This window comes from Montipora foliosa, chromosome 1 (genome assembly GCF_036669935.1).
Source record: "Montipora foliosa isolate CH-2021 chromosome 1, ASM3666993v2, whole genome shotgun sequence".
Taxonomy (NCBI): Eukaryota; Metazoa; Cnidaria; class Anthozoa; order Scleractinia; family Acroporidae; genus Montipora; species Montipora foliosa.
Window position 1 is genome coordinate 57,819,165 of NC_090869.1, and position 16,250 is coordinate 57,835,414.

A 16,250-nucleotide genomic window follows, 5' to 3' on the forward strand; every position below is an offset into this window, starting at 1 on the left:
GTCCAGATGTACGTTCCACAAAAACGAATAAAGAATATTTGCAAGACAGTGATGCCAAATACTGACCATTATTTAGAGTGATGGCTAATACGCTTTGCAAAATGTGAAAAAATTAACCGGAATCCACGATCGAGTTTGTCAAGAAAGCGACAACAATGCGTGCAAAATTACTATGAGGCGCGAAAATGAAGACTGCTGACCAAGGAGTGACTGCCCCGCTTAATTCCCCCGGTAGGGGATGCGAAGACCGTGACTTCCAGCGAATTCCCCGCCTACCGGGGAACCAAAATGGAGTCTATATGAGGTGAAAGTCCCCGCAATCCCCCGCTAAGGCCCGAATGGGGGGTGCTGGGGTCTCAAATGACTGGTGCATAATACCTTGATATCGTGGTGAGAGCTGAATCCATCCAATTGATTAAGCAGTTCTAACATTGTCCTTTGCACCTTAAACAAACACAATACATTTGTAACACCCAGGCACGCTGAGGTCAATATATAACACAACTGTACAATGTACTCACTTTGTTACAATTTAATTGGTTTAGAGTGCGTATGTTTCTCTCAGAATATTGCAACCTACACTTTCAAGACAATTCAACAGGGAAAATCGAAAGAAAGGTTTATGTAAATGAAGAGATATCTGTATCAGATCATAGAGAAAATTGCTAAAACGCTTCTTTTGTTTTCCCATCACGAGTTTTTAATGAGTTTATAAGAATTTAAAGGTTACTATCATAAAAGGTTTGTAAACCTTTCACTGCCTGAAATCTATTTTATTTATAAACAAATGTCATGATCCTGAGAAAAGCACAAGAAGACAACTTCCATGTCGCTAAGCAATCTTGTTTTATTTTGGAGTTATTATATTGCCACAAGTTAAAAAAAATGCAAGGTACCCATATTGACATATTTTTGTGGGCTTGTGTGCGATCTTTTTACCCTCTTGATGTTTCGATTGTTTACTTGATGTTGTTGTTTTGTTACATGTTGCTCAAAACTACATTTTTCTTGTTATGTTTGATTTACCTCTTACAAGTAATGTTATTTTTCATGTATGTCAACTCGTGAACAGCTTATGTTTAAAAAATAAATAAAGAAAAAGAATCCTAATCATCCTGAGAATTTGAAATCATTACTTTTTCAAGGACTTCAAAGTAAAGCTCAAAATGACATATAGTGTACAATATAATAATAATTATTATTATATGAATTATTACCTCTCTGTCTCCAGCCTTTTCACTGTCAAATCTCTGTTAAATTGCACAATAATAACATGTACATGTATGAGAGTCAGTGTACACATATTTTCTAAATTATGTCACTTCAGGATAAAAAATTACCAAAGACAAAATAAACTGACTACAAATTCATTATTTAGTGGTTTGACTGCAGTTCTTTTCACGCAAGGCAAACCAGGTAAATCACAAAAAATCATATCTTTCGAATGAGGCATTCTCCTCACAAACATGATCATTTGTAAAAAGTGCTGCTCTCACATAAGGGATCATATAATGAAATACTGTAATAAAATTATTATTACTTAACAATTATTCGCCGAAGGCCAAGTGATTATCGGTGAATATTCACCAAGACAAAGTCGAGGTGAATATTCACCGATAATCACTGAGCCTGAGGCGAATAATTGTTTTAGTATAAATACAAAGGTGATTATTTCAAAAAAGAGAAAAAAAAACATTTCAACGCAAAATCATCTTCACCTACAATGGCAAAACGACTACTGGCAGCCATTTTGTCCGTCGAGGTGATTATCGGCTGATAATCCGAGATAGCGAGCCAATGAGAGCGTGCGATTTTGTATAATCACCTGTGTGTTTATACTAAAATATATTAACCCATTGACTTTTAAAACATCCCCTCATTGACGAGTACACAATGTAACATCTATCAAGTCTCGCTCCAAGGAGTCAATGGCTTAGTGTTGTTAAAATTGGAATAATTACACATGTATGATCCAGCCAATGAGTCCTTGGCATTATAAAAGTTTTAATCTTCTGTTTTCCAACTTAAGGCCAGTGCCTACTAATTCACATGACTGTATTTTTGCCCCAATTTAAGATTATGCAGGAAAGGTAGATATTAACAAGTGTTAATGAAATCCGAAAAGAAAGTTGGGGGTAACCATGCATTTTTCAAAGATAATTCATGAACAATAGTTGTAAAAAGCTTTAAAATACAAAGCAATGTATAGCGTTCTTTCTCAAATTGAACCTTAATTATCTCTAAAGAATGCATGGTTACCCTAAATTTTCTTCTTGGATACCAAGATTACTTACGAAGATCTACTTTCTCTGCATAGTTTTAAAACACGCAAAAATACCCCTGTATTAGTAAGCATCACTGATAGGAAACCAAAGTGTCTGGAGATGTACTGGAGATGCGCAGAACGTATGCACAATAACAATAGTGGGCACCATCCTTAAACATCCTACATGCCTTTACAACAATTATAAACATCATGTACCTTTGTACCAATAGCATCCAGCTCATCAATAAATATAATAGCTGGGGCTTTCTCCTTCGCCAGAGCAAATGCATCCCTCACAAGCTTGGCTCCATCGCCAATAAACATCTAACATAACATCAAAACAAAAATAATAACTTATTAATCATGATAAACATTAAGCAGTCCTGAAAAAAGTTCTTACAATAATAATTTTTTCTTGCTTTGCACCTGACATATGTCATTTCAACTCAATGTTTTGACAAAGCATCATTCAGCCAAGACTCACTATTGAGGTATTCTCATGTAGCACTTAATTTGCAATGATTTTCAAAGCAGAAGTTGAGACAATTTTATTTCTAAATTTATCACGACTAAATAAAGCTTAATTTCTGCTTTAATAAAACATGTTTATAACTTTTGTTACATGTATCATGTTATGCTGGTGACTTTTAGGAATTTAGTGGAATAATAGTGTCATTAAAACAGTCAAGGCATTTTGGGGTTCATCCATTACGTCCAACAATATAAAAAAAATGGACAATTTTTTTTGTCACACAAAATCTGATGACCAACAGTAACTTGTTGCTTTGTAGTTGCAGCTAAGAATTATGTATTCAGAATTTTTTTTTAATTTACAAGTAATATCAGTACACATACAACTGATCATGAATTAAGTCTGGTCACGACAACAAAGAAGATACATGTAACTTTATTATTCTGTATAGTATTTACAGTATTTTACCTGAACAAGCTGTGGACCGGCTAATTTGAGAAAAGTCGACTGTAAAAAGACAATAAATATTTCGTGAGGAGCAAGCCTGCTCATAGCATAAGACGGTAGTAATATTGGTACACCACAAAGGTCCCACACCCCACATCAAAAATAGTAAAGTGTGGGTGGTGAGGATTAATTGTAGAATCCAGGGTAGGAATGCAATGACTTTTACATTGCGGCAACTGCCTGAGCTTTTAAGGTTAGATTCAAGGAACACAAAATGAGGATCACCTTACTCACTTTTAAAATACAGTGTACACAATCCCTTAAAACAAAAATTAATAAAGGGTAACTTAAGATGGCTTTCCTGAATGCTATGGTCAACAGCTATTATGTTGCAACAATGAATTAAGCACAATATTGGTGTTTTATAATATTATATGTATGCTGTACATGTACCACTGGTTTTATCAAACATGTTGATAAAGGTCGAATTATCAACGCGAACAAATTGGAAAGCTCATGTTTCGAGCCTTAGCCCTGACTTTAGCCTTTATCAACATGTTTGATAAAACCAAATTTCCATGCTTCATTCTCACACCGACGCAGCACTGGTCATAGTTTCTTTTATTAGAAAGTAGAAATTCATATACATTGTAATATAAAACAGTGTTGTAGAGTCGATCCTAACACTCACCCTTGATCTTTCTAAAAAAGATTGTTTAAACTGGTTTGAACCACCTTTTACTGACAAATTACCTTTGTTTGTGCGGCACATGCTCTGGCCATCAATGTTTTTCCAGTCCCAGGTGGACCATACAATAAGACACCTGCAAATTGTACCCCAAAGTAAAGTAGTTTTAGCTCAGTTTTGAAAACCACTATCAACGGAAACTAAAGACTAAATCATAATTTTAATATCCATGTTTGAACTGTCCCATGTTGTTGCTCATATTAATAATTATTTTGCTAAAATTATATGAATAAATACTGTGCTACAAAGAATGGAAGTGTACAATACTAATAATTGTCACCTTTGTAACATTAATTTTATGGTCTTAAAATAACTCAGGAGAAAGAAATGCCTTTGCAAATGGTTGTCTACTCGATTGACAAAGATGAATTTTTAGTTAACCCTCTGACTCCCAAGCCGACCTGAACCAGCCATACTGTATTTAGTGTTTTACTCTGTCTAATGCCTGACGATTTTACTCGTCAGTTTCAATAAATTCTGTGGGACGTTAGAGAAGTACAGCTAACAAAGAGAAGGGCACAGGATTCCTGGCATGGAGACTTGTTTGAGTTTCAAGAAGACCATACCTCAAACAGGACTCTATGAGTTTTACAAGTAAAACCAGTCCTTGTCTAATGTTCCATTTCTTCACAAATCAAGCCAAATACATGTAAAGTGCTACTGTAAAAGTCCTTACATTTAAAAAAAATTTGTTACCGTAACAGCTATCAGTACAGGACATTATACTTCATTACATTATACCTGCTTATTATTTGAAGCTACAGTGGTATTCAAGTTATTGTCCTTTCTATTATTGTACATGTATATACCTTTGGGTGGTGCAATTCCAAGGTTTTCAAATCTTTCTTTGTGCGTCATGGGTAAGACAATGGCTTCTACAAGCTGAACAAGAATTATTAAAACTACTTATTATTGAGATCGCTAATTAATTTTGTGCCAAACCCTCATTTAAGAGGCTCAAGTGTAATTTTAATAATAATAATAATAACAATAATAATAATAATAATAATAATAATAATAATAATAATAATAATGATAATAATAACAACAACAACAACAACACTAATACAGGGCTTCAGATAATGCGCGAAAAAAAATTGGCACAATCAATACATGTAATCATTGCTTGCTGTTCAAGAAGAATGAAAACATCTAAAATAAAACATTTGTTGCCTCATTTTAAATTATTGAAATCAGAGATGACTAATTTGGCCAATTTAGTGTTACATGATGCATCATCAAGGAGCTTGTGCACTACAAAAACTTTCACAGATCGCTACGTTGCTTGAAGAACAAACAGACCATCCTCAACGTGAAATGTTCCTTTGGGGTACTTTCTTGCCCTGTCTTTCCCCAAATATTTACAGGAAGGTGCGATTTTTTTCCTGCGAAAAAGCCCTCAGCATTTTAGCAACAATCTTATCTATGACGATGTTTGTTTCACATAAACAAGAAAATACTACATAATTATCGAAAGCCAAAAACCAGCAGTTTTCACGACTGCGTGGAAAGTATCACATTATTTTATTGAGCCTATGTTTAAATTATCAGAGAACGTATAAGATGAAGCAAGATTTGGCTCTTTTCGTCCATAAATTGTGCGATTTTGTACAAATTCTGCAATTTTTCATGAATTATGAGATTTGTTGCCATTTCAGGTTTACAGTATTACGCAAAATCGCAACATCACATACATGTAATTTCAGAAGCCTCAATTGATAACAACAATAATAATGATAATAATAATAATAATAATAATAATAAATTATTCAGTTTCAGGAGCCCATGAGTAGTAACAAGCAACTCCCATACTATTTTTGGACTACCTTTGCCGCAAAACAACAAAGGCAGTTCCGGTTCGGTGACGCTATGACATCGTCAAGTTAGTTTCCTGTGATTGGTCATCGGGTTCTGGCAGGAGTCTCATTTGCGGGAAATTCAATCTAAAAATAAATTGGTCTGTGAAAACGCCGTGAAAGGAATAGAAGAGAGTTTCCCCCTCCTACCCATGCACTCCTGTCAGTTTATTCAACACATCTCATAGTGTCCATCATACAATACATACTATCATACAATACCTATTACAATGTAAATTACATGAGTGGTCAGCCACAATAATACAGAAAATACACATACAAAAAAGCACAAAAATGCAGTCATGCTTATTTGTGTGTGTGCCTTGGCGGTGCCTTGTTATGCGTGTATAATTAAATACGAAAAATAATTGCTGATGACGTTTTACAAGTCAATATTAAGTTTCTCATAAGATCTCTGGTTAACGGAGATGTGTGGCGTTCATACTTTACTTACCTCTTGAATTTGTGTATCCAGACCACCAATGTCACTGTATTGCTCTGTTGGCCTCTCATCAACTTCCATGGCTTTCACACGTGAGTCATATCTAGAATGGAACATAAAATCCAACAGTTTGTTTATTGCCATCGTATTTGTCATCACTAACATTGTCACCATTTTTGTCTCCACAATCTGCCATTCTTTCTATTATCTGTTACTAAATTAATAACAACCCCTGGGTTGTTCAAAAACACAAAGTCCCAGGGTTGGATACTTAATTTTGAGAGCACTCGCCATTCGGGCGAGTGACCCTCAAAATGCTCTCACCCAAAAGTTAACTTTGAAGACATACATGTACATGGAACTTACTCAGGAGGTAATTTTTCCAGTATTAGATAAGAATCCTTGTTCACACCCTGAAAATTAAGCATACATGTACTATCTTGAAAGAGTGGAGATTAAGGAGTAGCAAGACCTGTTGCAAAAAATTATTGGTACATACAATACATGTAACATGTGAATGCATGAGAACAAAACTGAATAAATTTTATCTAGTAAAGACTAGTTAACACCTGCAATAAAACCATCATATGTAATTGCACAATGTACTTTACAAGGCAAATGCTCTAGGGTTTTGGGTGTTAAACAAAAATCTTACCACCAAGTCTCCAGGAGTTAAATTTTCTGGTTCCACCAATCCAATAACTGGTAAAAAGTATGTCTAAAGAGAAGAACAGAACACAATTAAACACACATGCCCACTAGGTGTCCGTTGAGAGAAGACATGGGAACAAAGAGACAAAATACAGTACAGGACCTAAACCTTCAACAATACAATTAAATTGATTGTGAACATTTCCATAGAAATGCTGCTGAGCTATTACCAGGTAAGTCACGAAAATCACAAATAAAGTTAGTTAGGGTTGGTGAGAAAGTACCTCAAAAGTAAGTTTAGTGATTTCCTTGATTTACAGCTTATAAATAAGTTTCTCAAATAAAAATTTCAAAACAAACTACGTGTATTAAGCATACTTTTTTTAATCTTCCTATAGCTTGGTGGGGCTTTAAAAATAATTTTCTGATTCAGGTCACTGAATTGATTTTTTAGTTTTAGAGAAAGTTTTAGCTTGTTACCAGGGCAATAGTTGTGGGCCTTGCAGACATTGAGCTTCCTTATCTGTTTACCTTTATAAGGAGTAAAGTTAGAGAGACATATTACTGTACATGATTGTAGTGATAATTCTGGAGACAAGATAATTATAGTGATGTGAAAGTTGAGAGGGGTAAGGCCATAACACATTATGATGCAGACCTTGCATTTTTCATTATATCCAATATTATTTCTGGACACACAAAAACCTCCTGTACCAAAAATAGTGTCTGAACTTACAAATGGACCTGGCCTCGGTTATTCTAAAGGTGGATAACTCTATCCACCCTTCGAACAACTTGGGCCTGACTGACTAGTAAGACAGGTTTTTCTTAAAGCAATTACCTGTCTTGTTGATGTTTTTATAACTGCACATTTTCCTTTTCTTTGTGAATCCAAATCAACATTAGCCCCATCTTCTTCTGCCTGCAAACGTAATTTTTTTGTTTACTGTACGACGAAAGAAGACGTGGAAGACGCAAGTGGAGAAGGAGAGCAAGAGCGTTGGTTTGGAGAAAAAGGACGCCATGAATCGAGCGAGATGGAGAGTGGGAGTTGGAAAGATTGCTGACAGAGCGAGGTAAATCCGTTCAACCCCATTTACGGGGAAAAACCTGGATCAAAAATTGGATTGATGATGATGATGATGACTGACTGAACTTCAAGATACTTTTTTGCCTACATGTATGATTCAAAGGCATTAAAAATGAAAGGCTGTGCTTATCTACATGTACCCTTCTAGTTTTGAATTCTACACAAAGGTTACCAAACTTGAAAATGAAATACTTGCTAAAATATCCAACATGGTGCCACTTCATAATTAGTTTATTGAATAATTATTGCAGACTTTGTACGTCAAACAAAGTAATGTTGTGACATTTTAGACAAAAATTACTTTTCAACAAGCCATTTAAAACTTTCAATTAACTTGTAATATGCTACTTTCTGTTAATTTTTATATGTACATGTACACCCTGTATTTTCAAATTACATTTCCTTCTTCCCCTTCAAGGTAACATATCCCAACTTGGCTTTGAATTCATGAGACACCTCTTTGTTCCTAAGAAATCAGCACACTCCACAGAATGTAACTTAGAGGGGTGGAAACCTCAAAGCCCTTATTAGGGAAAAATGGTGGCAAATGGCAAAAAAGTAATATTACAGTATTTCCATATATAGCGATCCACCTTTCATGTTGGCAAAACAAAAAACAGTTCTAACACACAACTGGGAGCCAAGCAAGCCAACCTGACCTTTATTAACACCAACAAAACGTCATAAATACATGTACATCATAACAGACCTTATTAAAAAAATCATGAACACTATTTAACAAACTGACTGGAATGTGATAAACATCCCAAAAAAATCTATAAAGCTTCACTGAAAAGACTCATGAGGGGTGGGTGGTAGGGGCAGGTCAGGCAATGGCAGATGGCAAAAAGAACAAACTGTGTCACAACAAACCATGTGAACTGAAGACCCCCACTCCCCCTCCCCTCCCACCACACACACACACACACACACTGGACCCCATTCTCCCAGCTGTGTGTGAGAAAAACATTTTCTGCTTTATTCACTCCTCAGGCAATGGAAAACCTCGTGTATGTACATTGTACATTGTACATGTCATGTAGGAGGGAGAGGAGGTCAACAGAAAGGAACATTGAATGGTTTAAATATAGTGAGTTGTAACAAGACCAAGTAAAATAATAATTATTGTTGAATGAACAAAATGAATAAAATAATTTCAGCATCTTACATTGTCTTGAGGGTCAACATCAAGGAGCTGCAAATTAAGTTCAATGAGTAAGTTACACCTTTCATAGAAATAAAGAACCTTCATGTACAGTCAGTTCAATCATTATGGTTTCAACTTTAACTGCTACCAATCATACTGTATTTGTGGCAGCAGATGGTTACTGGTTGATAACAGAAACCAACAAAGTGGATCATGATCATTCATATAGCGCATTCTGCTACTGTAACAGTGATTGACGAGAGAAGAGTGAAGACGAACTATAAAATGGAACTTTGATCATCACAGTCCAAAAGATAATGAAAGGAACTATAAAAGGAGCTTAGACAAAACTTTATAGCAATTCCAAAATAATAATTTACGTGAAGAATTAAAAGTAATAAGTGTCAATTATTTTGGTTTATTTTTGTCAAACACAAACAATTTTTTAGCAGTACGGTAAATGGCATTCAATTTCTGCAAAGAATAACCCAAAATCATAGATGCCTGAAAAACAGAAAGCGATGGGATAAAATAGTAAATCGATATTTCTTCCTACTGTCATTTCTATCCTGGTGGCTGTAAACTGCAGGTTTCAGGTCATAGTTTCACCATAGCTGAAACAACCCAAACCTTCACTAATGCTAACATTAGACCTAAACACTATTCTTTATTCGTGAACGTTTGGCTGTTTTGCGGTGGAAACACTCGCCTGCGGCTTGTGTTCCCACAGCATTTCTCATTCTCCCAAACTTTCACTTGTCTTTCTATAACTCAATAGAAACACAGTACATGTTTTCCATTTCTTAAATGTTTAAGCCTAAGGTTAAACTAGCATTCTTGTAAAGGTTTGGTTTGTTTCAGTTAATGGTAAAAAAATAACATCCCACCTGCACTTTACACCCTCCGATTCCTGGCTACAACGAAAAACGTGTAACATCTTTAAGGGGCTAGGTCATGCTGTTTTAGGTAATTTTGTTTAATTTTGTTAGTTATGAGCTCTAAACGTCAAATTGGCAGAGCAAGAGTCTTTCATTTGCAAAATCACGGTCACATAACAACGGAGAATGATTTTCCAGCTGTTTATATGGCATTTTGAAAAAAAACTAATATAGATTTGAAAAAAGGTGGGCCGACGTTTTTCAAATTTACCCAAATGTAATCCATTGCAATCCTCCCCAGTTTTGTCCATCCTTGTCCCTTCTTAGCTTTCCTGTATTTTGTTTGAGTTCTTCTATAGTTTTGAGCCGTTATTTTGTTATTTCAGTTAATTCTATGACCATTTGATCAATGCTGAGATTGTCTAAAATTGCGTGACCTAGCCCCTTTAATCACGAAACAAACATTGTGTCAACTTTTGATAACCTGGCATGAGGAGCACCTCCTAAAGTTCTTACCTCAATCACATTGGACACAAGGTATGGGAGGGTTTTGTTCACTTTTATTTTCTCTGCATTTTCCTGAAAAAAAAAAAAACCAACAACAACAACAACAAAGCTCTCATCAAGTACTTTGCATCATTGCAATGAATATGACAACAACAAAAAAAGAAGGATGGGCTTAATAATTATTCAATATCACTATACCTTTATTTTCTCTTTCATAGCTTGTTGCTCATGATTTATCCTCATGATCTCACTTTTCATGATCTGTTTATGAGCAACCACAGGAAAAACAAAATTTGGGTAAAAAATTTTATAATTATATCTTTAATATTTTTGAAAATACAACCACACTTTTGAGTTTAAGGAAGATGTTTGATGTTTCAAACATCATCATCAGCCATAGTGAATGTAACATTAAAATTTTTACAAGATAATCCAAATTATATAACTATCAATACAATGATTCTTTATAGATTAAATGTTCGTTACATTAGTAGGTAAAATTTAAACTTGCCAACAATTATCATAGAAAACACAACTGAAATAATGGAAAAAGTTCAAAAGTGTAATGCTAAACTAGCATGATCAACTTGCTTGTTGAGTTCGGGTTTCAACCATACACTTCACTCTTTAATACCCCAACCTCTTTACAGTGACCAGTTAAAGTGCTACTATGACTAAAACAAACAAATTATTCTTCTTTTTCTTTGGATTTCAAAACTAATTGCCAACTAAACACTAAGCGACCCAAGTTTTAAGTTCTGATTTTAAAAAGACACCTGTTTATTTAAACTGGAATTTTCTTATTTATTGACCGGCCATTACAAACTTTAAAATCTTGAGAGAGCTGGGTTGAGGAAAAAGTGACATCAAAGACTCACTAGTTAAAGAATGCAATGTGTGTGTACACTGCTGAATTAATGTGTTGGCAAACATCGTACTAGCTGGAACATTACCGGTATGTCCTGGCGCTTTATACATTCTGCCAACACCACGTTCTTGTATGACAAATGACTGCCATTTGGTGCGCGAACATCCTGATGATTTTCCACCGCCTAACTCAGTCAGTTTGCAGGATCATGGCCTGTTGTGGCTTCATTGTACTAGCTTACCTGGATGATTTTCTTATCATAGCACCAGGTCACCAGCAGTGTCAAACAGCTTTGGATCCCCTCATCAATCTGCCCCAGTCACTACATTGTAGGTTGCACAATAACCTGGTCGAAAGTGGTTCCACCCAGCCAAACTCTGTACTTTCTCGAAGTAATCACTGATACAGTGAATCGTGACTACGCCTCCCTGGTGACCGTGTCTGTGAGCTATTGGAACTCTTGACCTTGAAAGCGCAAGTCCTTGAAACATCACCTTCAGCGCCTCGTGGGCAAACTTAGCTGAGCTACTTGGGTTGTCAGAGGGGGTTGCACCTTTTTGTGACACCTAATCTCTGTCATGAATTCTGCGAGACATCGCCACCACCACATGTACCTTAACACCGAGGCAAGAGCAGACCTTCAGTGGTGGGCATCCCCTCTTCCTGTTTTTAACTGCAAAACCCTCTTCCCAGACGAGATTCCTATAGCATCAGCACCAGCTTTCAAACGATAGTTGCCGCAAACCAAATGAATGATAGAATTTTTAAAACAATACAAATTATATTTAAAGTGCGATGTTTTGGATCAAAATGTAACGCGCCCAATGAAAATTTTCTGATTCCATCAACTTTGTCTTGGTGCTGTGCGCTAACAGTCATGTATACAACGGGATAGGAGTTGCGCCCACCCCTGCCATGAGTTGCGGTGGATGCCGCAAGTCATGATAGAAGCACTGAAAAAGGAGCCTTCGGGTTGCCTTTGAACTGCAGTCGCCCACTTGTCTTGTTGTCTTGTGCAATAACAAAGCAAAATAATTGCAAAGCAAGACATATAAACAAGCTTTCCTTTTCTGTATTATTCCAGATAAGTTTATTTATTCATTTACTTATACACTTTCACCACAACTGTGGTGGGAGTCGCACAACAGAGCGAGGCTCCAAGTTAAGTGTGCCCTTTTTTACCCTCCCAACCATGATATACCACAGAAGACAGACCATAACACCGGGAACTTTGTAACAAAGAAATAACAGATAAAAGTCGGGTATTGTCTGCAATTACCTTTTGAGAACCAATACCGTGTGCAAGGCTAACATGGCCTTGAAGACCCTGTCAAGAATAATTTTCACCTACATGTAGTGACAATCTTGCGTGGCATTCGGTGCTGTAAAGGAGTCAAAGTCTCTCAGAAGACACCCATGACCCCTGAGATGCTTCTGTCTATAACGAAACACTTAAACCTGGCTGACCCAGTCCATGTTACCTTCTGGGCTGTCTGCTCAGTGGGTTTCTTTGGCCTTCTACACAAAGCAAATATGCTACTACATGTAAACGGTGTTGCCAAGTTCAACCCTTCAAAGAACCTTTGGAGAGGTGATATTGTATTTTTCCCATCAGCTCAAAGACCATTCAGTTCACCCAGCGAGTCCTCACCATTCCATAACCACACATTCCTGGCCACACACTGTGCCCCTATACAGCTTTGCAGCATGCCTTCAAGCTTTTTCCAGTCCCCTTGCCTTGCTTTGCCCAGCTTTTTTATTACCAGCACCCTCCAGCCAAGGTCTCATTCTTTTCGCACATGAGAAGTTTGACAGTATTCTTCGATTAGTGGCATCCAAAGCTGGTTTAGACCCATCTCATTTCAGTGGACAAGGCCTAAGAGCTGAAGGTGGGGAGGGGGGGGGGGGGGGGGAGCGCTCTAGCCTTTCACTTTCAGGCTAACATTCCTCAGGAATTCATTAAAAGACTTGGAGACTAGCAGTCTGATGCTTTCAGATCCTATATTTATATACCCATCAAGTACAGTATTCTACATGTATGCACACTATTTGCCAGATACCCTTGTTTGTTTAATTTTCTTTTCAGTTTTTTAATTTGTTTATTTCTCAGTTTTGGTATGGGGTAGGTCGTTTTCTCCCTTGGGCAGTTCAGTTTCAATAAATGGAAGGGTGTGTTTTTCGGACCTTTTCTCTACCCTCACACCTGTTGGTTACCTTAGTTTCTCACTAGAGTTAAAATCAAATTAGACAGGATCTTTAACATACGAAGATGTACCCTGGACTGGAGGATATTTAACCTTAAGGGCCCACAGGCGGATTTTTCGTGCGTTGCTAAGGAAGTGAAATGTTACTTCCGGTAACTGACGTCATCATATCATGAGCTGACAAGAAAACCCACTCACAAGCAAGTCACCCCATAAACTGTTGTTTCCATCGAAGATTTTTCCTCGCCCTTCCTCGCGCTCGTTCTCAGATCAACTGCGCATGCGTAAACGAACTGACTTCCGGTTTGAGAAAAAAGCTAAATTTCCGGCGTTTCACCCCCAAACACAAAATATAGCTAAGCATTGATTTTTTAAAATCATCTTTTTTGAAAAAGTTATGGATATTTCAGTATCGTTTATGTCTCTAAAAAGAACATTTTTCAAAATAAAAAGAAAACCATGCTTGGCTGGATGCAAAAACGAATACTAATTATCAAACCATCGATTAAATACCCAAATTGCGTAACACGGAGACAAATTTAGAGTTTTCTTTTATTGGTCACGTGACCATGGGCGTGGTATGATGACGTCATATTTAGGGTCATTCGCTTACAAAAGTTGGAAAGTGACCAAAATAATGCCAAATTTTCTCAAATTACTTAACTATTACATCCTTAGCAACGCACCCCAAAAAATACGTCAGTGGGCCCTTAAATATGCTTTATGAAGGTACAAGAGGATAAATTTAGTAAACAAATTTTTGTAAGGAAAAACAAAAAAATGTTTGAATTGTAACTTAAGAATCTCACCTTGATTTCATTATCTAACAGTCGAGCGCGACTGACAATTTCATCTGTTTGCATTCGAAGAACTTCCTCGTCCACTTCCTGGCAATGACACAAAAATTAAAGTACCTACCAAAGAAATACTTACGGAAGCCTGTAGGTGCCATCCGAGTTGTTGAAAGTCCCACAACAAAAATGTAAAAATCCGACATATGAGTTGTGAAAATCTGACATCTGACTTGTAAAAATCTGACATCTGACTTGTTGAAAATCCAACATCTGACTTGTGAAAATCTGACATCTGACTTGTAAAAATCCGACATCCGACTTGTAAAAATCCAACATCCGAGTAGTGAAAAATCTAAAAATCTAACATCCGGCGGGTTGCAGTTGGTTTCTAGAAGCTGCCTCCCTTTTTTGGGTTTTGTGGTTACAGATCAATAATTATGAAACCTTCAATTCACAGTTTTGCTTTAACGAGTATGTCCTTGAGAGATTTTCTTTCTTTGTATTAAATGTAATGATCGTGTGTGCCGTTTCTAAAGTTTTTCCCTTTAATCAGGATCTTGTGCTGCTGCATTAGATGAGGAATACCTTTCCACATAGTTTATGGCCATTTGTAATACAAAGGGTGTTTTTTAGTGGTTTTTTGTATCTGGCATTAGCACTTCTTCTTATAAGATTATAAACCTTTATGTGTTATTCATGGTCCTAGGATGTACACATAATCAGGATTTGATTGTGACTGACTGACACATCCTCAATAGCCTTTCACATTGAAACTCGCGCTTGTGTAGGCAAAATAGGAAGTTTCTAGAATATCACTTGTTTGCCAATAATGGCTGGTTTTGAATAAAACTGCATTCACGCATCAGTGGTTTTTTTAAGATTTGACACTGCTGGATTGTACATTGTGACAAATGGTAGGATTTTCTCGCTAGTTCTGACTTTTTTTTAAGTGCCAACTGCCTTCCAGAAAAATTGATATTTTGGGTAGCCTCGCTCTTCAAGGCAGTCTATGAATCGAGATAATGCTTCCTCAGATGTTGTTTCTGAAGGATTTGTTCGGAGGGGCTTAATGGCCTCTGCCTGATAAAATCCTCCTTGGCACCTGGTGGGTGACAAGAGGTAAAAAGAGTGTTTGGGGTGGTTTCAGTCGGCTTGTGATATGCCTTAATAACGTAAATAAATTCTTTTCGAATCATTCTCCTTGTATACCGTGCCAATTTTATAGTTGGGTAGAAGTACTTAGCTTACGCAATGAACAGGTTGCTTTCCTGTTTCATGACTTACTTCCCATAGTGAGAAAACGTCATCAATGAAACGTTTCCATATTATTGGTTTAACTTTGCTCTTTCTTAGCATTATTTTCACATTTCAGATGTGGGATTTTCACAACTCGGATGTCGGATTTTTACAACTCGGATGTCGGATTTTTACAACTCGGATGTCGGATTTTCACAACTTTGTTGTCCGATTTTCAACAACTCGGGTGGCACCTACAAGCTTCCGTAAAGACTAACCATAAACGCGGGCAAAAAATGTTAAAGTTACCTCGCCATCTTGCCAGATCGCTTTGTCTTCCAGGGCCGCCATGTTGTTTTGCTGAGTAATATTGTCTCGACCTAGTCCAACGCATTTACAAACTGACGCTAGTACCCAGGCGACTAAGTCAGTCGGGAGAGGACGAGAAAAATTAGGACTGGTATTAGTCCTCGTCACACGGCGGCCATATTAGCCTGTTCCAGGCTCTCAGATCGATAGTCGAGAAAACGAAAAGAACTGCGTGAAAAGCGAGTGGGGGCTTGGGTCGAGGCGAGGCGGGAGAGCCTGTAAGCATCCCTTTAAATTCTTCATTTTTGTATACCAGCTCCTGGTATACCCTCTGA

The 16,250-nt window shown here is 36.9% G+C and overlaps 1 protein-coding gene across 1 annotated transcript in view; it reads right to left on the reverse strand.

Annotated features, from left to right (window-relative positions):
* LOC138002562 (26S proteasome regulatory subunit 6A-B) overlaps window positions 1-15,995 on the reverse strand; it is a 24,933-nt gene extending 8,938 nt beyond the window's left edge. Inside the window, exons 1-15 of the mRNA XM_068848589.1 lie at window positions 15,916-15,995; window positions 14,386-14,463; window positions 10,703-10,765; window positions 10,514-10,576; window positions 9,141-9,167; window positions 7,724-7,804; window positions 6,887-6,949; window positions 6,598-6,644; window positions 6,244-6,334; window positions 4,743-4,815; window positions 3,939-4,009; window positions 3,207-3,245; window positions 2,483-2,590; window positions 1,218-1,250; window positions 379-444 (exon numbers count right to left, since the gene is read on the reverse strand). Of these exons, the coding sequence (XP_068704690.1) occupies window positions 379-444; window positions 1,218-1,250; window positions 2,483-2,590; window positions 3,207-3,245; window positions 3,939-4,009; window positions 4,743-4,815; window positions 6,244-6,334; window positions 6,598-6,644; window positions 6,887-6,949; window positions 7,724-7,804; window positions 9,141-9,167; window positions 10,514-10,576; window positions 10,703-10,765; window positions 14,386-14,463; window positions 15,916-15,957 (945 nt within the window). The 5' untranslated portion in view covers window positions 15,958-15,995. The remainder of the gene's footprint in view (window positions 1-378; window positions 445-1,217; window positions 1,251-2,482; window positions 2,591-3,206; window positions 3,246-3,938; window positions 4,010-4,742; window positions 4,816-6,243; window positions 6,335-6,597; window positions 6,645-6,886; window positions 6,950-7,723; window positions 7,805-9,140; window positions 9,168-10,513; window positions 10,577-10,702; window positions 10,766-14,385; window positions 14,464-15,915) is intronic.
* Window positions 15,996-16,250: the final 255 nt, after the last annotated feature.